The sequence below is a fragment of the Salvelinus alpinus genome, chromosome 2 (genome assembly GCF_045679555.1).
Source record: "Salvelinus alpinus chromosome 2, SLU_Salpinus.1, whole genome shotgun sequence".
Classification (NCBI taxonomy): domain Eukaryota; kingdom Metazoa; phylum Chordata; class Actinopteri; order Salmoniformes; family Salmonidae; genus Salvelinus; species Salvelinus alpinus.
Genome location: NC_092087.1, coordinates 24,668,582 through 24,690,884, shown reverse-complemented (window position 1 = coordinate 24,690,884; position 22,303 = coordinate 24,668,582). Strand labels below are relative to the sequence as shown.

Below are 22,303 nucleotides of genomic sequence, written 5' to 3'. Positions count from 1 at the left end.
GTTCTACGAGATAATCAGCTAACGTCACTTTCTGTGTATTTTGAAGCACGTATGTAATAATTAAAAACCATAAAGCTTTCATAATTAATAAAGGTCATGTTAACTGACTGATATTATCTCATATAGAACATAACATGTAAGATTTCCTAAATCTGTGTTAAACCTCAGACAAAATTGTCGGCGTTTATCCCAAAACCCTATTCTTTCCCCATTCATTTCCCCCATAGCAATGGCTGAACGAACCAGAGGTAAATCATTTCCGGGTTTTCGGATTTGAAGCTGGCGAGCTCTATGAGTTCAACACGGTTCAAAATCTTTCCAAGCTACACTTCCCATGATACCGTTGTGTCACGTCGATCACATTAACCTTTACGTAATGTCAACATGAGTGGGCAGTCTGTGTGTAATCATTAGTCCAAACAGTTTTTGCAACGAAAACGAGAGCTTCTATTGGACAAATTCAGGTAAGTCCCGCCCGTTTGGTTCTATTTTCTTCCGTTTAGGAAATGTTTTGCAACAGAATTGGCGTAACGAATATGCCAATGGGCTTTGGTCTGGGCACAGAAAGGATGCAGCTGGAAATTCCAGTGGTAGCTATGTATTCTGATCATTGAGCAAATTATTGGTCGTTCCTATGTTTTGTGCAAAACAGATTTTTCAAATGAAAAAGTAGCAATTCCGAAGTCGTGAGAATATCAATATCATGCCTTTCATACATGCACAAGGGATCCATTGCAAGTACTTGAAACAGATTAGCTAGCTAAGCTACCTGTACCATTAGCATCACTTGTTCTGGTAGGCTGGTGGTTTGTCCCTGACGCGAGGTTTTTATATGATTTAATTCGTCACATGGTAAAACAGTGGCGTTTACTCAAGTAGCTTGCTTACACTTTTTAAAAATATTTAAGTGGTACATAACTAGGTAAAACTAGCTTCATTTGCTAACCCTCTCGCGCACCGCTAAAAGGTTTAGGAACTCTGCTAAAATGACATGAAGTTAGAACATGCCTTGGGATGACTCCTTTTGGAACTTTGTTGCTAATGTTTCCGTTAGTAAACATTGCGTCGTCACATGTATTTAATTGTTATATGCGTTGTCCATGATTGCCTGCTGTGTAACTAGTTATGTTCGTTAGCTATCGATAGCTAATTTATGCAAGCCACAGCTTGGAAATTAATTTGTTAGTAAACCAAGAATATGTTAGTTAAATGAGTATGACATGCATGGTATGCCTTTCTTTTGTGGCTATTTGGTGATACAATGGATTATCAACAACTGGGATATGTTTGCTAACGCTGGCCACATATGAAACGTGAAGATATGGCTCCGCAGTTAAAAGGAAGAAAACCTTTTTGGGGGGGCCAAATACTCCTTCATAACTAATCGATTGCCAGCTAACAACAACTGGATAACGAAGAAGCCCATTCTGTGTGGAGGAGACATTTAAATTGACTTTATTGCTTATTTACGGTATATGCCATCCGCCCATAAACCTTAAACTGGTCTACTATGGCGATTAGTGGGGTGAGTCTTCTTTCCCAAGCCGGGCACGTGGCTGTCCCGGGAGTGGTTCTGTCAGCTATGCCTTCTTCCAACACGCCAGTGTCTGCCCGCCCCACACCAAATGCGGACACCCGTGGCTGCGAGAATGGTGACTTGATGGACTCTTTCGGCATCTTCCTGCAAGGCCTTCTAGCGATGGTGGCCTTCAGTACGCTGATGTGTGAGTACAGCCAACCAGATTCTCACTCTGACTGTGGAAAATGTTCTAATTTATGGTCGTTTGTTCTGTGCAGTTAGGCCTACTGTAAAATAGAATTTCACTGTGCAGTGTTGAAATTGGATAACCTGTTTAGGCTACTTGTTTAGAATGGAAGTCTGTTTTTAATTGTCAATAATCACTGGCAGTCATTACCTATACACTGTCTCAAAATACTGGATTATACAGTGTGAAATGTGTTGTCCCATCCCCATAGTGTTCATTTTTGGCCATGTAATTTGACCTCATTGAGTGCCTCTTTGACCACTGAGTCAGCAGTGTTGCCCTGGTAGAGAGGAGCCTCACAGCAACAACAGCAAGAGGTGAGGCATTTTCAGCTCTCAGAGCAGTGATGATGCCTGAGGCAGCTTTGTCAGTGGGAATTGACTTGGCCTGAATCATCACATTCACACAGCCCAGCCCACAGTCTACATGCAGGGTGTGTCAGTAGTTACACACTCAACACAACAGTCTGAGGAAGTCTGAAGTCACAGCATATCCATATGTGAATTCCCCTGTAAACGTTTTTTTGGGCAATACACTAGAAAAACTAGCTACCCTTTTGACATGTGACATAGATATACTTTACACAGATACGCGCACATGCATCCACGCACACAGTAAAGTATTTAACACACATTAGGGTATTGTTGTCTAGATGTGTCATATCTTAAACCCAAATTGAGGATTAGGGTATGTCCGGTAGATTAGTGGAGTCATAAATCATTAATGCACTTTTTTCTCTCACCCAGCAATCAATCATGTGTCATGGAGGTTAGAGGGTGGGCATGGAAACAAGCTGACTATTGTCTGGAACAGCCAAAGCATTATTTGTCAGCCATTACATTGTGTTCAGAGAATTCAGAGAATACACACTCTTGCATCACTCACACAAGGATTCATTATAGTGTAGACCTAGACTTTAGTAGAAAGGGCTTGCGCCTCGTGCACAGAGGCCTAACCCCCAGAGTAGCAGTCACTGAGACGGGCAGTTTGTCTTTCATGTAGGCTATTGTGTTTGAACACACACCAATCTACAGTGCAGGGGGTCAGGTAGCCTAGCGGTTAGAGCATTGTGCCTGTAACCGAAAGGTTGCTGGTTCGAATCACAGAGCCAAGAATGTGAAAAATCTGTCAATGCCCTTGAGTAAGGCATTGAACCTTTATTGCTCGAAGGTAGCTGTTAGCAGACCCAGGCCATGACCCCACTCTCTGAGGATGTCTCAGGAAGAGTTCGGATATGCAAAAATCACATTTCCAATCAATGCACTCTTAATACACTCTTGTACATGTGTGGAATAGGACAACTATAAGCACCCACCTTATTATCATTCTCATCCCCAGGTTGGTACCCCAGGTGATAATGTTGAAATGTGACCTAGACTGTGTGACATGTAATACACTGCTCAAAAAAATAAAGGGAACACTAAAATAACACATCCTAGATCTGAATGAATGAAATATTCTTATTAAATACTTTTTTCTTTACATAGTTGAATGTGCTGACAACAAAATCACACAAAAATTATCAATGGAAATCAAATTTATCAACCCATGGAGGTCTGGATTTGGAGTCACACTCAAAATTAAAGTTGAAAACCACACTACAGGCTGATCCAACTTTGATGTAATGTGCTTAAAACAAGTCAAAATGAGGCTCAGTAGTGTGTGTGGCCTCCACGTGCCTGTATGACCTCCCTACAACGCCTGGGCATGCTCCTGATGAGGTGGCGGATGGTCTCCTGAGGGATCTCCTCCCAGACCTGGACTAAAGCATCCGCCAACTCCTGGACAGTCTGTGGTGCAACGTGGCGTTGGTGGATGGAGCGAGACATGATGTCCCAGATGTGCTCAATTGGATTCAGGTCTGGGGAACGGGCGGGCCAGTCCATAGCATCAATGCCTTCCTCTTGCAGGAACTGCTGACACACTCCAGCCACATGAGGTCTAGCATTGTCTTGCATTAGGAGGAACCCAGGGCCAACCGCACCAGCATATGGTCTCACAAGGGGTCTGAGGATCTCATCTCGGTACCTAATGGCAGTCAGGCTACCTCTGGCGAGCACATGGAGGGCTGTGCGGCCCCCAAAGAAATGCCACCCCACACCATGACTGACCCACCGCCAAATCGGTCATGCTGGCGGATGTTGCAGGCAGCAGAACGTTCTCCACGGCGTCTGCAGACTCTGTCACGTCTGTCACGTGCTCAGTGTGAACCTGCTTTCATCTGTGAAGAGCACAGGGCGCCAGTGGCGAATTTGCCAATCTTGGTGTTCTCTGGAAAATGCCAAACGTCCTGCACGGTGTTGGGCTGTAAGCACAACCCCCACCTGTGGACGTCGGGCCCTCATACCACCCTCATGGAGTCTGTTTCTGACCGTTTGAGCAGACACATGCACATTTGTGGCCTGCTGAGGTAATTTTGCAGGGCTCTGGCAGTGCTCCACCTGCTCCTCCTTGCACAAAGGCGGAGGTAGCGGTCCTGCTGCTGGGTTGTTGCCCTCCTACGGCCTCCTCCACGTCTCCTGATGTACTGGCCTGTCTCCTGGTAGCGCCTCCATGCTCTGGACACTACGCTGACAGACACAGCAAACCTTCTTGCCACAGCTCGCATTGATGTGCCATCCTGGATGAGCTGCACTACCTGAGCCACTTGTGTGGGTTGTAGACTCCGTCTCATGCTTCCACTAGAGTGAAAGCACCGCCAGCATTCAAAAGTGACCAAAACATCAGCCAGGAAGCATAGGAACTGAGAAGTGGTCTGTGGTCACCACCTGCAGAACCACTCCTTTATTGGGGGTGTCTTGCTAATTGCCTATAATTTCCACCTTTTTTCTATTCCATTTGCACAACAGCATGTGAAATTTATTGTCAATCAGTGTTGCTTCCTAAGTGGACAGTTTGATTTCACAGAAGTGTGATTGACTTGGAGTTACATTGTGTTGTTTAAGTGTTCCCTTTATTTTCTTGAGCAGTGTATGACCATGCCTGCCTGGTGTCGCGTACTGTTAGCAGGTCCTCTGATCTATCAATGGGTTTAATTACAGTGCCAAACGCACTACATTTTTTTTCAGCTCATAAGATTTTCAAAGTATTTCTTCTGCTCACAGAGCAACGGAGATTTGGAGGATAATATCATGATCGGCACATTAGTAACAAGCAGTGACATTTTAGTGTGTAATGTACAGTAGTCTGCCACTTCCTCTTACCATCCACTCTTCCTCTCTGGTCTCTCCCTGTGTAAACATGGCATCTCAATAGCTGACTTGTTAAGGGAATATAGCTTAATGAACATTGTCTGCTAAAGTCCATTAGTTAGGGGTTAGGCTATGGTGCTAAAGGGGAAACTGAACTGCATTTCCCATCACACTGGCCATATTCATAGAAATAGGCCTGTTACACTTTGTGCAGAGATGTTGCCCAACATACTAAACTTGTTGATGGAAGTGTAAAGCTGATTTCAGTTCAGACTGGAGCTGGCCTTAATTAATTTACATTAATAGAATGAGTGGATTTGCCCCAGAGAGGGATACTAATTCATCCCACTGCTGTCGTGGGTGTGACTTCTGTCGTTGGTGTGTGAGAGCGGCAGTTCTATATGTGACTCTGTCCTGTCCACAGTGAAGCGCTTCAGGGAGCCCAAGCATGAGAGAAGGCCATGGACGATCTGGTAGGTCGGCAGCCGTCTCACTTCCAACCACAGTATTCAAGCTTATCCTCTTCAATATTGCTATTAACCAAGAAATGCAACTAAGATAAACACAATGTTATGTTGAACTATTGAAAGAACTTGAATTCTCAAGAGTTCTTAAAAGGCCCTCCTGTGCCCGGCACCTCTACCAGGTTCCTGGACACCTCCAAACAGGCCATTGGTATGCTATTCATTCACTTTGCCAACGTCTACCTGTCTGACCTCACAGAGGAGGACCCCTGCTCACTGTGAGTGTGTCTCTGTATGAGTGTGTGTCTGTCAGACGTTATGTGTGTCTGTCTTTGTGCCTCTGTGTTTTTGTGTATGTAGTAAATATAAATGCAATATGTAAAGTGTTGGTCCCATGTTTCATGAGCTGAAATAAAAGATCCCATAAATGTTCTATACGCGCAAATTTGGTTGCATCCCTGTTAGTGAGCATAGTAGTGTCATATCAATAAGCTGATTTAACAGCATGAGTTTTGTCACACAACACAATGCCACAGATTTTAAGGGAGGATGCAATTGGCATGCTGACTGCAGGAATGTCTAACAGAGCTGTATAGCTGTTCCAAAGAATTTTATGTTAATTTCTTTACCATAAGCCACCTCCGTTTTAGAGAATTTGGCAGTACATCCAACTGGCCTCACAATCGCAGACCACATGTAACCACACCAGCCCAGGACCTCCACATCTGGCTTCTTCACCTGTGGGATCTTCTGAGGGGAGGGGGGGCTGAGGAGTATTTATGTTTGTAATAAAGCCCTTTAAAACTAATTCTGATTGGCTGGGTGGGTGGGAAAAGGCCCACCCATGTCTGCACCCCTGCCCAGTCATGTGAAATCCATAGATTAGGGCCTAATTAATTTATTTCAATTGACTGATTTCCTTCTATGAAATTTAACTCAGTAAAATCATTGAAATTGTTGCATGTTGCATTTATATTTCTGGTCAGTATAGTCTCTATAACATTATGCACTTCAAGGTTGAAGTGGACACAATGTCTCCTCTCTTCCTCAGTTACCTCATTAACTTCCTCCTGGATGCGTCTCTTGGAATGCTGCTGATCTATGCCGGGGTGAGGGCCATCAGTGCTATCGTAGAGTGGAGGCAGTGGGACGCTCTACGCTTCGGAGAATATGGTGAGAGTGTGTGTGTTTGTCAGTGTGGATGAGAGATCATTTCACCCTGTAGTACGCATGGTGTCCAGAAGAGGGGAGTGGCTGCCTTGGGCACTACTGCAATGTCATCCACATCAAACATAGTCGATCACTGTTAAATTGTTTACCCAAAGGCAGAGTTTATGGAAACCTTTCCCTGCTTTGATTTAAAGGGGTAATATGCAGTGGACCTGGAGAAATGTAACCTCTCTCAAATTCATAGACAGAGCTTTGGATGCAAGAACTGACCATATCAAACATTATTGTTTTAACCATGTTTCGAGGCATGTATGTTTGTTCACACTTATATTGTTTACAGACATTGGAGTAAAACAAGCTTATATATTGGGTTCTGGTGGGGTATGATGACCGTTAAACCAAGCTCATGAGGCATTTAGAATTAGTTTTACAAGATTCAATGGATTTATCATTTAGAAGTCCAAAAAATTGATGTAGCAACTGCAGATTGCCCCTTTAAGTGGAATATAGAGTTCCAGTTAACTGCCGCCTGTCTGGGTATTTCTGTGGGTTGGTATTTGTCTGTTTTGCTCATTTGTTTCTGTCTATTGGATTGTGTGTCTAGTCCATAGGTCACGAGTTCATCTTTGGTTTGTGTGTGTGTGTGTGTGTGTGTGTGTGTGTGTGTGTGTGTGTGTGTGTGTGTGTGTGTGTGTGTGTGTGTGTGTGTGTGTGTGTGTGTGTGTGTGTGTGTGTGTGTGTGTGTGTGTGTGTGTGTGTGTGTGTGTGTGTGTGTGTGTGTGTGCACACAGGAGAACCAGTGCAGTGTACTGCATGGGCAGGCCAGTGTGCTCTCTACATCCTTATCATGATGTTTGAGAAGGTCCTCATCATCCTGGTCCTACTCATCCCCCAGTGGAAGAAGGTGAGTAGGGGGCATAATGGGTAGGTTCCTGACCACGTGACCATTGTGTCAATTCAGTTATATTATGACTGTGGAAAGTGTATGAGTACTAACAGTACTGTAAACTGTTTCTATCGTTTTAACTCCGGTGTGTTTGTTTGTGTACTGTTTACTCACCGTCTTTCTTTACTGTTGTGTGTGTGTGTGTCTCACAGCTGGCTCTCCTGAACCCCATAAACAATCCTCAGTTGGAGCTGGCCATCGTCATGCTCATCGTCCCGTTCTTCGTTAATGTAAGTTAAGTGTGCAGTGCCTCCGTGAGGCAGGGCTCAATTGAAAATACATTTAGTGATCTTAACCGTTAATCGGTTAGCCGCTGAAAATACATTTGACGGGTCATGCGTATCAGTCTTTAAGGTAATTTTCTTAATTTTGGAATTAAATTGGCACGTTTTTATTTTCGCATTGTATATTATTTATCATACACGCACAGCATACAGAGCCTAGTTTGAGGAGTGGAATAGCCTTCCACCTGTCAGACAGCGCGAGAGTAGCTCCTTATAAAGTCTGTAGGCTACTGGAGTGAAGCCTGCTTTTGGAAGCCCAGTCATTGCGCAACAATTTGACAATTCTAAATGCAATCGTGTGTTCAACATTTTGGTGGTCACGATTTTTATTTCTCGATCTCAACTCGTAATTAAAGCGCGCCTCCCCTTCGCCGTTCAGGTGTATACTGTATACTATAGCCTGCCTACTGTTGACTGATGATGCGTCACCCACCACTTTGCAATGTGAGCTCGAGGCAGTATAATTGTTTAAAACCTGATACTTTTACTTCAAATAATGAGGCATGACTTACCTTGCTTCAAAGTAGCCTTACGAAAATCGATCCGTAGAAACATGGAGGCAATTTTTTTCCCTCATGCCATTAACCAGCATTTCTCTCCTGTTCTAATTCATATCAACTTTCTTTCGTTGTTCAGAAGCGAAAGACACAATCCATATTAGCAACCCATCATAGTTGTTGCTATTACATTCCCCCTCTTTCTACATTTCTGAGATTTTAATCTGTCACAACTGCTCAAATTAGGTTTAGAATTGTGTTTTCCGCAGATTGCATTTTGGCAAATGTTTGAAAAGGACGTTTGGTTAGATGCTTCATTACAGGAGTATATGTTCAATAATATGCTATAGACTTTTGAACTATAATATGATAGGCTTGCTATTGTTGCATGTTTCCATTCAGCCTTAATGAAAAATTTCTGATCCTTGTATGAATGCAAGGTACCAGAGAGGATATGGCAAGCGAGATGTTTCACTCTCGCCAATATCTGTCCCCAGTAAGCCCAATAGGTTTCTATGGTCTTATTTTGGGCCTAAGCTTGTCGCCTGCTTTCCCGCCCTGGTCCAACTCCCATTGTTAGGACGGAAACATGAGCATCTCATCATTATATACAGATCTCTAATAGTATTTTCTGTTGGTCACGTAATTTTACTGTTTGGACATTTTTTTCCGTTTGTTGACCGGTTAATGAGGGCCAGTTAGTCGGCAGCAAAATGGACCGATATTTGCATCCCTTTTGAAATGTAATTCCTTCAACTAAGTGTATTTGATGTGACATTTATGTCTACGGATTTCAGCCATTTAGGCTTGTGTGTGATCATCAAACTGTCATGTGTGTCTGATGTTGTACTTGCTCACTGAGCTGTGTACTGTATGTTTTCCTCAGGCCCTGATGTTTTGGGTGGTAGATAACTTCCTGATGAAGAAGGGGAGGACAAAAGCCAAGCTGGAGGAGCGGGAGGTGGGGGAGGACGTGCGGGGCAACAGTAAGGTACGCTACAGGCGGGCACTCTCCCACGACGACTCAGAGTCTGAGGTAAGACATGGACACGGCCATTTATAAAGTCATGGACACAGAATGCTTAATAAAAGACCAAGGCCTGACCACACAACCAATCATATACCTATTCACATACACTGAGTATACCAAACATTAAGAACACCTTCCTAATATTGAGTTGCAGTTGTCAAGTTTGCTGGATGTCCTTTGGGTGGTGGACCATTCTTGATACACACCGGTGCGCCTGGCGCCTAATACCATACCGGGTTCAAAGACACTTAAATATTTTGTCTTGCCCATTCACCCTCTGAATGGCACACATAAACAATCCATGTCTCAGTTGTCTCAAGGCTAAGGATCAGACCCCTTTTTTTTCTTTCAATTTTTGCCTAAAATGACATACCCAAATCTAACTGCCTGTAGCTCAGGACTTGAAGCAAGGATATGCATATTCTTGATACAATTTGAAAGGAAACAGTTTGAAGGTTGTGGAAATGTGAAATTAATGTAGGAGAATATAACACACTAGATCTGGTAAAAGATAATTCAAAGAAAAAAATGTGTTTTTTTATTTCCATCTATAAAATGCAAGAGAAAGGCCACAATGTATTATTCCAGTTTAGACAATTTAGATTTTAGCCACTAGATGACAGCGGTCTATTTGCGTAGTGTTAGACTGATCCAATGAACCGTTGCATTTCTGTTAAATGTTTTATCAAGTCTGCCCAAATGTGCCTAATTGGTTTATTAATACATTTTGAAGTTCATAACTGTGCACTCTCCTCAAACAATAGCATGGTATTATTTCACTGTAATAGCTACTGTAAATTGGACAGTGTAGTTAGATAAAAAAATCCTTCATTAACCTGTCTCTTCCACTTCACCTTCAGTGATTGAAGTGGATTTTAAGTGGATCAATAAGAGATCATAGCTTTCACCTGGTCAGTCTCTCATGGAAAAAGCAGGTGTTAATGTTTTGTACACTCAGTGTACATTACACACCAAAATCACTGGAAAAGCTGTTTTTTGGGAAAGCTCTGAAAAATCCTTAGGAGGATTATACACTAAGTCCTAAGATTTGATTCTGAGCCTCGTCCACCTCCTCCTTTCCCCAAAAGCCCTCTCCTCGCAAGCCCTGTGTGGCCTCTCTCTCCTCCCATTGCTTCAGGCTGACGTAGCCACTAGGCTAACTTACATCCTCCCCTGGCTGTGTAGACAAACTTGCACAGCACCAGCAGAAGTATGTCTCTGGGCTGTGAATCACTCCACCCTGTGCCCAAGGCCAGTCACTTTACAGGCCTGTAAACCAGATGGAACTGGCCCTGTGATCTGCTCCAGAGACCAGAGACAACCACCACACTCAAACATTCATGCATGAAGTCATTTAATTCTGCCTTGAGCAGGGGGATTTCTTATTCATCAGAAACTGTAAAAACAAACGGTCCATCATTCATAAGGAGTGTTTTTTTCTGATTCCAAAGCACCACATTTCTCATCATAAATGGAAGTAGTGAGTTGCTTTGGAATCAAATGTTGAGCTGATTGTGATAGCTAGATAATTGGTTTCCACAGTTACTCATGGATCACTCAAAGCACCATGTTTTGTGACAGTGGATTCTAGGAGTTATTGAAAGTATGTTCCCTGACCGGGAATCAAACCCAGGCATTGCGGTGAGAGCACCAAATCCTAACCGCTAGACCATCATGTCTAATATCAGGAATGCATGTCCTATGGAATTACTGGTATATGGAATTTGTGGCATGTGACAGGGGAGTAGTTTTTCATAGACATCTGGGTGTAGTGTACCAGACTGTGAGCACTTCCTCCAGTCACAGGAACTATCTGCAATTAACCAGTGGGCCCAAACCCACTACTAAAGAAACACTGCTGTACAGGTTAACACGGAGCATGTATGGCTTTAGTAATCTGCCTCAAGCTGAAATAAAAAGTCTGTCTACATAAAGATTCAGAGCAGTGATCTTATCGCTCTCTCATTATAAAAGGGGGCATATAGCTATGTTATCACAGGCTTGTTTTATTGTGATGAGTTGGAGCTAGTTTTTGCTTCAGTAAAAGAGGCTTACAATGTAAAAAACCCTGATGGCAAGCTTCAATACTACACCCAAATACCACTCTAAAAGACTCCTCCCCTCTATCAAATATTCCAGGGCATATGTGTTCCTGCCACCACATCTCCCTGGTAGTCTAGTGGTTAAGCAACCAGACCCATCCCCATCCTTCCACCCCACAGAGGCAGATGGAGGACGAATGATACATTTCTGTTGACACAGGAAATTTGCTGGTGTCTGTGAGCATTTAAGCTCTGGGATTCAACTAATTTAACCCTTAACTCAGGGTTGCTTTGAGTGTCATCTATCCAGGCGTGTGGCTTCCTTTGGTCTCATTTCCAAACTCCTGTCTCTCTCTCAGATTCTGTTCTCGGCTGACGATGAGATGGATGACTCGGAGGAGGAGGATGTGAGCCGACTCACTGGCCTCAAGACGGTCAAGAAGAAGAAGAAGCACCGTATGGGGATCCCTGTTTGACCTGGGCCTACCCAGTCTGACCTGGTCTTACCCACTCCTATGTCTACTCACATCCCCACTCTCTCCTCCTCCAGGGCCTGCTGCCCTGACTGGAGCCTGCTGGCAACCTGTACTTGATTCCTCTAACAGCAGGCTGGCATTGGTCTCTTTGTGGAGTGAGTAGGGGGCCTATGTAGGGAGGTTGGATCATGGAAGACTGCAGACCATGGAGCCTATTGGACTGCCATTACTACACATCCACATTGGACTCCTGCAGCCTCTGCACTGGGAATAGAAACCCATGGAAAGGATTTTACTGCAGCTAACTACATACCATGTCTAAAGGAGATTTCACCATAGATCTGTCACTGGCGTTTCAGTGACACTCGTTGGGGAAATGAATCTTGATATGGGTGTTGGGAAAACTTTTAACACTGGTCTATAATAGGAGGGTTTGAGTCAGTGATGCAGTGTAATTGGTGATGCACCCTAAAGATCCTATTAAATGACTATTCTAATTCCTAATTCTGTTCCACACTGACTCTTCAGAAGTCCAGAATTATATTACTGCATCAGGTTAAACTGTGAATGGGTGTTACTTTTTCTGTGGTTTAGCCGGTGACCTCGGTTGGATGTAGACGGAGAGAACAGGCACCTGGTATTGAACTCCGCGTGTGTCGTTCCCCCCCCCCCCCCCGCCTTTAAGTAAACCTCTGTCATTTTAATACATTTGATACTCTTCCGAATCAGAAAGTGATTGTATTCCTCAGCTAGATTCCATATAAGAAATGTTTGTCTCCTCCTCAGCTAGGCTGACTGCTATGGCCTGTTATAGGAGTTGGTGGAGGAGTGTGTGTGTGTCTGTCTGTGGACTTTTCCATTCATGCATGGCTAAGGGAATGTGGGAGGTGTGGCTTGATGCGCCAATGGAGGCTTTGCTCTGTGAAGATGCAGTGTTTTATAATAACCACAGCACTCACGTTTCTAACGGTTTCCACTTCTACATGACTGCAGAGGGAGGACGGGTCAGGACGGTGCAGCTTGGGCGTGTGTGTCTCCACCATGCACCACCCAACCCGGACCCAAGGGACTGAAACCCTCATTTCAAGCCCACCCAGTGACCGTTTAGGTCTATAGGCCTGGCTCGGAGCCTTCTCTTCCTGTCTCTGTGTATGACCGTTAACTGGGATCTCTTCCATTCCTTATTTATTGTCTTTGGTGTGTCCTGTTTGTTTTTTACTGTAAGTTATTTTGGGCCAAAACCATGATGATCCCCAGCCTACTAAGTGTTTTTCATTCCGAGACGGAGTAGATATGGGACCTGAGGGTGTGTCCTCACAACCAACGGGAAAAAACTCTCCGCTCTTGCACAATTCCCAGTTATCACTGGTCTATGGATGTTCTTTGTGTTCATTCTTTGTTGTCGACAATGTGCCTATGTGAACTTACCGTGTTTGTGAGTGTTCATTTTGTGCCCCAGAGCTTTAGACTTGCAGTAGCATTCAGTTGGTTTGACAGAAGCACAGACCTAGAGTTTGAGTGACTCTAGGTCAGCCTGCAGTACAGTGCAGGTATGTTTGTATGTATGAGTGTGTTTGTCTTAATGCTCCTGTTCAAAGAATGGAGTGGGGATAAAGTAAATGTGATGTGCTGAAGATGTTGAACGGTTTGACAATGATTATGTTGTTGGTTGATACTTAGGAATAAATGACAGTAGGGTTTGGTAAATGGGTGGTACAGCATCATAAAACACTTCTGGTTGCCCTCTGCTCAACAGCGAGGGCTTTTAGTATTTTGAAAAAAATAACTAGATCATTAAAATGACTGACAAATTAAGGACCTACATTACCATTATATTTGCTTTTGCAATAAAGTTAGTAAAACACTGAAATAGCCACATTTTTGTATTTTTAAGACCGCGTCTGAATAGACAGAGCTTTCCGTTTTGTCCATTTACTAGGTTTGTACTGCATTGTAGGAGGGTTTCAAAAGTGAATTCCCTGGCCAGGAATCAAACCCTGGCTGCTGCTCGGTGAGCGCACCAAATCTTAACCACTAGGCCCCCAGGGAGATGTCAGGGTAAAGAATGCTAGTGTTAAGAAGGCTCCTGGAATGTGGGGGGGAATTTGAGATCACAGGTCTCTGTTATGCTCTAGACTGCCACTAGGGTGCCATTTCCACAGTGGCAGAGTGGGCTGTCAGTAAACAGTTCAGTAACAGGTGCAGTGAGGCATGTAGGGAAGTGAGGACCCATTTCTCCCCATAGAGTTCACTGACTCTGAGAATATTGCCAAGTACCTGTAAATCAGAGGAGGCTGTTGGGAAGAGCTATAGGAGGACGGGCTCACTGGAATTGCTGGAATAAATGGAACGGTATCAAACATGGAAACCATGTGTTTGACTCTGTTCCATTTACTCCATTCCAGCCATTACAATGAGACTGTCCTCCTATAACACCTCCCACCAGCCTCCACTGCTGCAAATAGATCCCCTAATTATACACACAAGACTATCTTTTGAAGCATACAAACTGACTCGAGGACAATTTTTATTGATGGACAAACACCTTTTGACTCCTTACTCACTTATTAACTACACACAGACATGCTGGCAGGCAAGCGATGGCCTCTCAAACAGAAAGGCTGATTCACTAGTCTCCCTGTGATACAGTATGTATGGTCTGGCCCCTTTGAGTCAAGTCTTACTCGGAACCATTATGTCAAAGTTATGACTGCAAGTGTTATGTTTGCAAAATCCCTAAACCTTTAGATAATCCATTCAGGAAAATATTTTGACCTCAGGTTTAATTTGATGGGAGAGGTGAACTCTTGATTGGGCAGTAGGGAGTAGAGCTATTTTGGGGTTAGTAGTAACATGGGGAAGGTGTTCATCAGCTGACGTGTTCTGCCAGTTAATATGCATTCAGAGGCCTAATAAAATCTGGGCTGCTGCGGTGAAAGTGCTGAATCCTAACCACTAGACTGCCAGGGAGTGGTGTAGCTTCCAGAGTACTTTGAAATCACAGCTAGTGGAATGTTGTAAGGGCTATGAGTTGTCTCTCACTCAGCAGTTCGTTGCAACCACATCCTAAATGAGGAAAGACCTGTTCCAGCTGCATAATCCCTCATGTCAGTCTAATAATACACACTGACAATGGACAGAGAGAGGAGGGTGAGGGTCCACTGACTCAATCCCAGGGTCAATAACAGATTATCTCCCTGGGGATCTGAGGGTATAAATATAATGGACTGGACAGAGAGGAGCAATCCAGACAGCTCCACTGACCAGAACTCTGGGATTAAGACACGAAAACCCAAACACAATGTCTCAGGTAAGCAAACGTCCTTGTATCCGACTGTCCTGACCTATTTTTATCAACTATTTGTTGTCCAGTTCTTGATGTGACAGCAAAATCTACATATATTATTTCCTATGTAAAGGATTCCTCTATATTTACTTTAATATAGGAAGATCGAGAAACAAATCAGAGGGATGGTTATGATGAGGGAAATCCTGAAAGATGTGAGATTTTGCCCTGTCTAACCTCCATTCTTTCTCCAGCCCTCCATAGCCCGGTGAGGTAAAGAAGAAGTGTCCTGTGATGGAGGAGGAACTGAAAGGAGCCCGCAGTAAACTGGGGCTGAAGGGCGAGCGCAAGAGTAAGACCTATGAGGTCATGATAGACTGGTGAGTAGCAGCATTCAGACTCAACCTATAGTAGCATAACGTCACTTGCCTAACTTTTTTTTTTCCACTTGTGGGAGTTGTCAAATACAAGTAATTATCACTGCCATATTAATTGTTGACCGCATATACCCTTTTGATATTGGTCAGTTGTAGGCAATAGTGCAGCGAGCATATCAGGGAGAGTAAAGTCAGTCAAGTGACATGAGCTCGGTTCACTTTCTACAATGTTATTGCTGAACTCTGGTGTGTATTCGGCCCAAGCCCAGCTCAGGAGAGCGCATACTGAGTGAGTTACAAATAGTTTCCACTCCTACAGAGACTGAATCTTGTGCAGTCAGTGTTTAAGACAAAGGGTGTATAGTTACTGGCCTAGTGTTACTGTCCCTGTCCCCAGGGTAGAGGAAGAATGTTTGATTAGAGAACTAGGAAGAAGGAAAAAGACAACACAACTGCAGCACTTCTAAAGATTATAGACACATCAGTTTGTCTACAGTGTGAATATTGCTCATCATCTTTGTGTTTGTGTGTAGGGGGGCGTGCCAAGCACTACTATCTTTGCTCATGCCCTTGTCTGTCCATCCTCAGTGCATATGGGGAAGGTGGCTCCCTCTGTGTTCAGTGGGGTGAAGTATTGACTAGAGACTGTACTGGAGAAGCCTAAAGCCCCAGGAGCCAGCATCTTTGGCAGGTAGAGGCAGCCAGGGTGGAGGAGTAGTGGCTATCATCACTGCACTGGAGCCATGACAGGACAGATGGATGCCTGGGCAAATGGCACCAAAGAAGCCAAACCTTACTGTTATTGAATGGTCTGATATACACTGCTCAAAAAAATAAAGGGAACACTTAAACAACACAATGTAACTCCAAGTCAATCACACTTCTGTGAAATCAAACTGTCCACTTAGGAAGCAACACTGATTGACAATAAATTTCACATGCTGTTGTGCAAATGGAATAGACAAAAGGTGGAAATTATAGGCAATTAGCAAGACACCCCCAATAAAGGAGTGATTCTGCAGGTGGTGACCACAGACCACTTCTCAGTTCCTATGCTTCCTGGCTGATGTTTTGGTCACTTTTGAATGCTGGCGGTGCTCTCACTCTAGTGGTAGCATGAGACGGAGTCTACAACCCACACAAGTGGCTCAGGTAGTGCAGCTCATCCAGGATGGCACATCAATGCGAGCTGTGGCAAGAAGGTTTGCTGTGTCTGTCAGCGTTGTGTCCAGAGCATGGAGGCGCTACCAGGAGACAGACCAGTACATCAGGAGACGTGGAGGAGGCCGTAGGAGGGCAACAACCCAGCAGCAGGACCGCTACCTCCGCCTTTGTGCAAGGAGGAGTACTGCCAGAGCCCTGCAAAATGACCTCCAGCAGGCCACAAATGTGCAAAAAAATCCATTTTTATAGCCTAACACGAAACATTTTGTAAACCGCTTGTGTCGTGAATTCCGTCTCTATCAACTTTTGACGAAGCATTCGACGTAATTACACACACTAAACAATTGTTTATCTAGTCATGGTTGGTTTCATTGCAATCCTCTGGATGTTTGTAACACAGCAATACTTGATGGTTCTTTTTGCGGGGCGTATTGACCGAAAGGAACTGATTTGAAGACAACAAGCAATGACCTCATTGCGCACCAATAATATTAGCGAAGTTTCGTTGATTGACTGTATTTCTGCCCAATGACCACTGATCTTCTTGATATCTAGGTTGGTAGATAGCCAATGAGCTGAGGTAAACGGCAGTATGTGATGGTTATGGGTTGAACCACCAGCCCTTGTTAGTAAACGCACGCGTAACGAACTTCATTCCACCATTGACGATCAGACTTTTTGCAGACACACGCATTACGCACAGCAGTATTTTGTGAAGAGTATTTTCAACCATTTCATAGAAAACATCATGGCGAATAAATCAGGAAAAGCGAAGTCAATATCTAAGTATACAGATTTGCACCAAATTATAGAAGAACTAGATAGGGAAAGTGAGACAGATTTTTTGCTTGAAGAATCTTTGAGTGAGCATAGTTTTAACTCAGACTGAAGAGATGTTTCTGCAAGGAGAGGACATAATTCTGGACTGGTAAGTGCTAATGCCGTTGTTTGAATTATAAATCTTTTTTTAAATTGTGCAATTTATAGAAATATAATCAGTAATGAAATGTGTGATGAAATGTGTAAAGTACACATTGGCTTTTCATAGTGTGTGTGTGTGTGTGTATGTATGTATGTGTATGACCCATAACCTGTGTTTGTGTTTGGGTGGATGTGTGTGTGTGTGTATATATATATATATATATTTTCCATTTTTTATTAAAATGGAATGGAGTAGAACAGCAAACACACACATGGCCACTGCGCCTGCTGCTCCACTCCACCCCATTTCCATATGAAATAGCCATTGGATGCTGTTGGGAGGAGGGCAGGCCCACAACAATGGCCGGAGTTGAACGGAACAGCACTTCACCATAGTGACTGTGTTCCCTCTGCTCTATACAATACATATCTGTTTATGTTACATGATGATACAAGGCTCATACATAACAAATATATTTTTTAATGTTTTCTTTCACAGTGATAGATACTCCGACTGGGATGCCCCGGTGCCAAGGTGCCCATCCCCCACTGAAGCGGGTTCATCCAGCCGGACCCCTGCTGTCTCCGGCTCTACACCTAACCCCGCCCGGCCATCTAGAGGTGTGAAGACACAAACAAAGAAGCGGAGGAAGGGAAGTGTGGAACCTGCTGGCAGAGAGGTAGAGGGGCAATGGCACTATGTGCTGGAGGAGGATGTGGAGCCACGTCCTCCAATATTCAGACCAAAAAGGCCACCAGGACCTCAGCTGGACATGACCTCAAAATACAGCCCCATGCAACTTTTTCAACTGTTTTTCACCCCGTCAGTTGTTGATTCCCTGGTGTGTAATACAAACAAATATGGGGCTAAGAAGCAAGCAGGAAAGAAAGAGGCATGGAAGTCCATTTCCATGTCAGACCTTTTCTGCTACCTTTCACTGGTCATTTACATGGGGCTGGTGAAGTAAAAAACCCTCAAGGATTACTGGAAAACATCCCCACTCTATCAACTGCCTTTCCCCCCACTGTCATGTCCTCTACAAGGTTTCTAAATATCTCACGGGCGCTTCACATCAGTGACCCAGAAGTTGATGAGGAGAATGACAGGAGGAGAGGCACCGCACGGTTTGACAGGCTCTGCAAAGTCAAACCTCTCTACGCCAGCATGGTTGAGTTCTGCAAGACCCATTTTCAGCCCGCCCAGAACTTGTCCATAGATGAGAGGATGGTAGCCTCAAAGGCCAGAATTGGCCTAAAACAATACATGCGTAACAAACCAACCAAATGGGGTTACAAGCTGTTTGTTTTGGCTGATTGTGTGTGTGCATACACGTGCAATTTTTTTGTCTATGAGGGGAAGAACACTTGTGCGACCGGTAAGGGACTGACTTAGCTATGACTCCAATAACTCCATTACAGATTTTCAACTGCTGGGGAAGGGCTACAAACTTTTTGTGGACTACTTCTACACAAGCCCTACCCTGTTTGCAGACCTGAGGAAGCTGGATGTGTGGGCTTGTGGCACTATTCGGACCAACAGAGTGGGCTTTCCGAAGACAAAGGTAAACGACATGCCTAAGCGGGCTGAGCGGGGGACCATGCGATGGATCAGTGAAGATGGCCTGCTGTTTGTGAAATGGATGGATACCAGAGAGGTGGTCATGTGCTCCACTATCCACAAGTCCTTCAGTGGCGATCACGTCGTCAGGCGTGTGAAGGACGCTACTGGGGCATGGACCACCAAAAATGTCCCCATTCCTGCAGCTATCAAGGACTACAACAAGGACATGGGAGGTGTAGACCTATCAGACGCACTGATAGGTTACTACAATGTTCTGCACAAGACAAGGAAATGGCGAAGAGCTGTGGACGGCCCCCCAACTCACAGCTAGCCTTCAGGGAGCTGTTCATCCGGGAGCTTGCTGGCTATAGCGCAAAGTCCGATGCATCAACTTCTGCCCCCTCTACCTCTGCCATCTCTACCTCTGCCAACCCTCTACCTCTGCCCCCTCTACTCCTGCCACCAGTGTTGTTCACATGCCAAAGTAAATAACTGCAGGCATGAATGTGCCTCAGGGCCAAAAGGGCACAGCATGGAGGCGTCGTTGTGTTCTTTGCCACATGAAGTCCCCCATCACCTGCACCATTTGTTCGGTTTGCCTCTGCTTTACAGCAGAAATAGACTGCTATGGGACATGGCATCAGAAGCAAAATATTGTGTAGAGGACTGAGGGTCTTCCAAAGGGTCTACCCCTGTTTTTTTTGTATCTTTTCTTTTTCAAATATTTTTTAAACATTTTTATTTTTTTGTTGTTGTTATAATTGCTTTTTGATATGTTGTATATAGTTTTTTGCACTGTTGTATATAGTTATATATCATTTCACCAATTCGGCCACTTGGGTACATTTGGGCAACTTGTGTGGGACACCTGGGTGACTTCATGCTAAATGTCATGTAGCTCACCCATTCCTGAAGTTATCAGTCTAAAACTTTGCACAACTACAGTTGTCCTCTTGTGTTCTCCATCTAAATTGTCCCCAGCATCCTATCTGACTGTTTGGCTATTCTAGTACATGTAAAAGATGATGCTACAACAATACAAAAACAGAAAACGTATGCTCTTTCTTTCTCTTTTCTTCTACCAGATCTATTGTGTTATATTATCCTACATTCAATTAATATTTCCACAAACTTCAGAATGTTTCCATTCAAATGATACCAATAATATGCATATCCTTGCTTCTGGGCCTGAGCTACAGGCAGTTAGATTAGGGTATGTCTTCAGGTGGAAATTGAGAAGAAGGGATGCAGCCATAAGAAGTTAAAGAACATGAGAACTTAATTCTCTTATCACATTCCCTAACATTTTTACAAAACAAGACAGCCCCTAACTTCTTTACACTAATTCTATGGGTTGGGAGTTTGTTGGCGACCACTAGAGTCTGAACATCTTTTGCTGTGGCTCGGATCTCGCTTTCTTACCCTCTTGCCTTTGGAGAGAGCTTCCACGACCTGTGAACTGTTACACAGAAAGAAACCTAAAAGAATCATAGCAATATTGAACGTTGATAACTTATTATAAACAAAGTTGTGGAGTATATTTTTACTACTGCAGAAGAATCAAGTGTTTAGATAATCAGTGAGCTGAGCCAGATGGGAATTGAGACCTTTTTTCCTTTGATGTTTATGAAGAGAGAATCCTGGGCCCGGTTTCTCAAAAGCATCTTAAGGCTAAGTTCATCTTTAGATCCATAGGGTCCTGTGGTTCTAACCATGAATTTAACCTTAAGCTGCCTTTGGGAAACCGGGCATACCGCCCCAACAGATCCACAGATGATGCAATCTCTTTTGCAATCCACACTGCCCTTTCACACCTGGACAAAAGGAACACCTATGTGAGAATGCTATTCATAGACTATAGCTCAACGTTCAACACCATAGTGCCCTCAAGCACATCACTAAGCTAATGACCCTGGGACTAAACACCTCCCTCTGCAACTGGTCCTGGATGTCCTGACGGGCCGCCCCCCTAACAACACATCCGCAACGCTGATCTTCAACACTGGGGCCCCTCTGTGGTGTGTGCACAGTCCCCTCCTGTACTCCCTGTTCACTCATGACCTCATGGTCAGGCACGACTCCAACACCAATCATTAAGTTTGCCGATGACACAACAGTGGTAGGCCTAATCACCGACACCTGACTGTGTGGTGCCAGGACAACAACCTCTCCCTCAACGTGATCAAGACAAAGGAGATGATTGTGGACTACAGGAAAAAGAGGACCGAGCATGCCCCCATTCTCATTGACTGGGCTGTAGTGGAGCAGGTTGAGAGCTTCAAGTTCCTTGGTGACCACATCACCAGCAAACTAACATGGTCCAAGCACACCAAGACAGCCGTGAAGAGGGCACAACAAAACCTATTCCCCCTAAGGAGACTGAAAAGATTTGGCATGGGACCTCAGATCCTCAAAAAGTTCTACAGCTGCACCATCGAGAGCATCCTGACGGGTTGCATCACTGCCTGGTATGGCAACTGCTCGGCCTCTGACCGCAAGGCACTACAGAGGGTAGTGTGTACGGCCCAGTACATCTCCGGGGCCAAGCTTCCTGCCATCCAGGACCTCTATACCAGGCGGTGTAAGAGGAAGTCCCTAAAAATTGTCCAAGACTCCATCCACCCTAGTCATAGACTGTTCTCTCTGCTACCGCATGGCAAGCGGTACCGGAGCGCCAAGTCTCGGTCCAAGAGGCTTCTAAACAGCTTCTACCCCCAAGCCATAAGACTCCTGAACATCTGATCAAATGGCTAGTTACCCAGACTATTTGCATTGCCTCCCCCTTTTACGCTGCTGCTACTCTCTATATTATCTATACATAGTCACTTTAATAACTCTACCTACATGTAAATATTACCTTGACTCACCGGTGCCCATGCACATTAACTCTGTACCAATACCCCCTGTATATAGCCTCACTACTATTGTTATTTTACTGCTGCTCTTTAATTATTTGTTACTTTTATTTCATACTTTAAGTGTATTTTTCTTAACTGCATTGTTGGTTAAGGGTTTGTAAGCATTTCACTGTAATGTCTACACCTGTTGTATTCGGCGCATGTGACAAATAAGATTTGATAAGATTTAGATTTAAAACCGGACCCTGGTGAGTTAGCATTATGCTAACA

The 22,303-nt window shown here is 44.2% G+C and overlaps 1 protein-coding gene and 1 long non-coding RNA gene across 5 annotated transcripts; both read left to right on the top strand.

Annotated features, from left to right (window-relative positions):
* Positions 1-516: 516 nt before the first annotated feature.
* Positions 517-13,736, top strand: LOC139557319 (store-operated calcium entry regulator STIMATE-like). 3 transcript variants are annotated; one of them, XM_071371982.1, is made up of 8 exons: positions 517-1,724; positions 5,382-5,430; positions 5,604-5,699; positions 6,473-6,594; positions 7,383-7,495; positions 7,690-7,767; positions 9,205-9,309; positions 11,750-13,736. In XM_071371982.1, exons 1-8 carry the CDS (start codon positions 1,511-1,513, stop codon positions 11,864-11,866), a joined length of 894 nt encoding a protein of 297 aa, XP_071228083.1. In that variant the 5' UTR covers positions 517-1,510; the 3' UTR covers positions 11,867-13,736. The 3 variants fall into 3 exon arrangements, with proteins under 3 accessions (XP_071228083.1, XP_071228074.1, XP_071228091.1); XM_071371973.1 differs by having other exon boundaries at positions 519-1,724; positions 9,205-9,354; XM_071371990.1 differs by lacking the exon at positions 5,604-5,699 and having other exon boundaries at positions 519-1,724; positions 9,205-9,354.
* Positions 13,737-14,368: 632 nt separating this feature from the next.
* On the top strand, positions 14,369-16,383 carry LOC139557331 (uncharacterized). 2 transcript variants are annotated; one of them, XR_011671367.1, is made up of 3 exons: positions 14,369-15,176; positions 15,407-15,532; positions 16,118-16,383. It is a non-coding gene; the product is annotated as an uncharacterized lncRNA (long non-coding RNA). The 2 variants fall into 2 exon arrangements; XR_011671366.1 differs by having other exon boundaries at positions 14,369-15,532.
* The last annotated feature ends 5,920 nt before the right edge of the window (positions 16,384-22,303 follow it).

Coding starts and splice junctions, on each gene's coding strand:
- LOC139557319 (XM_071371973.1), top strand. CDS start 1,511: ATGGCGATTAGTGGGGTGAGTCTTCTTTCCCAAGCCGGGCACGTGGCT. Junction 6,595..7,382: donor TCTACGCTTCGGAGAATATG/GTGAGAGTGTGT, acceptor GTGTGCACACAG/GAGAACCAGTGCAGTGTACT. Junction 7,496..7,689: donor TCATCCCCCAGTGGAAGAAG/GTGAGTAGGGGG, acceptor TGTGTCTCACAG/CTGGCTCTCCTGAACCCCAT.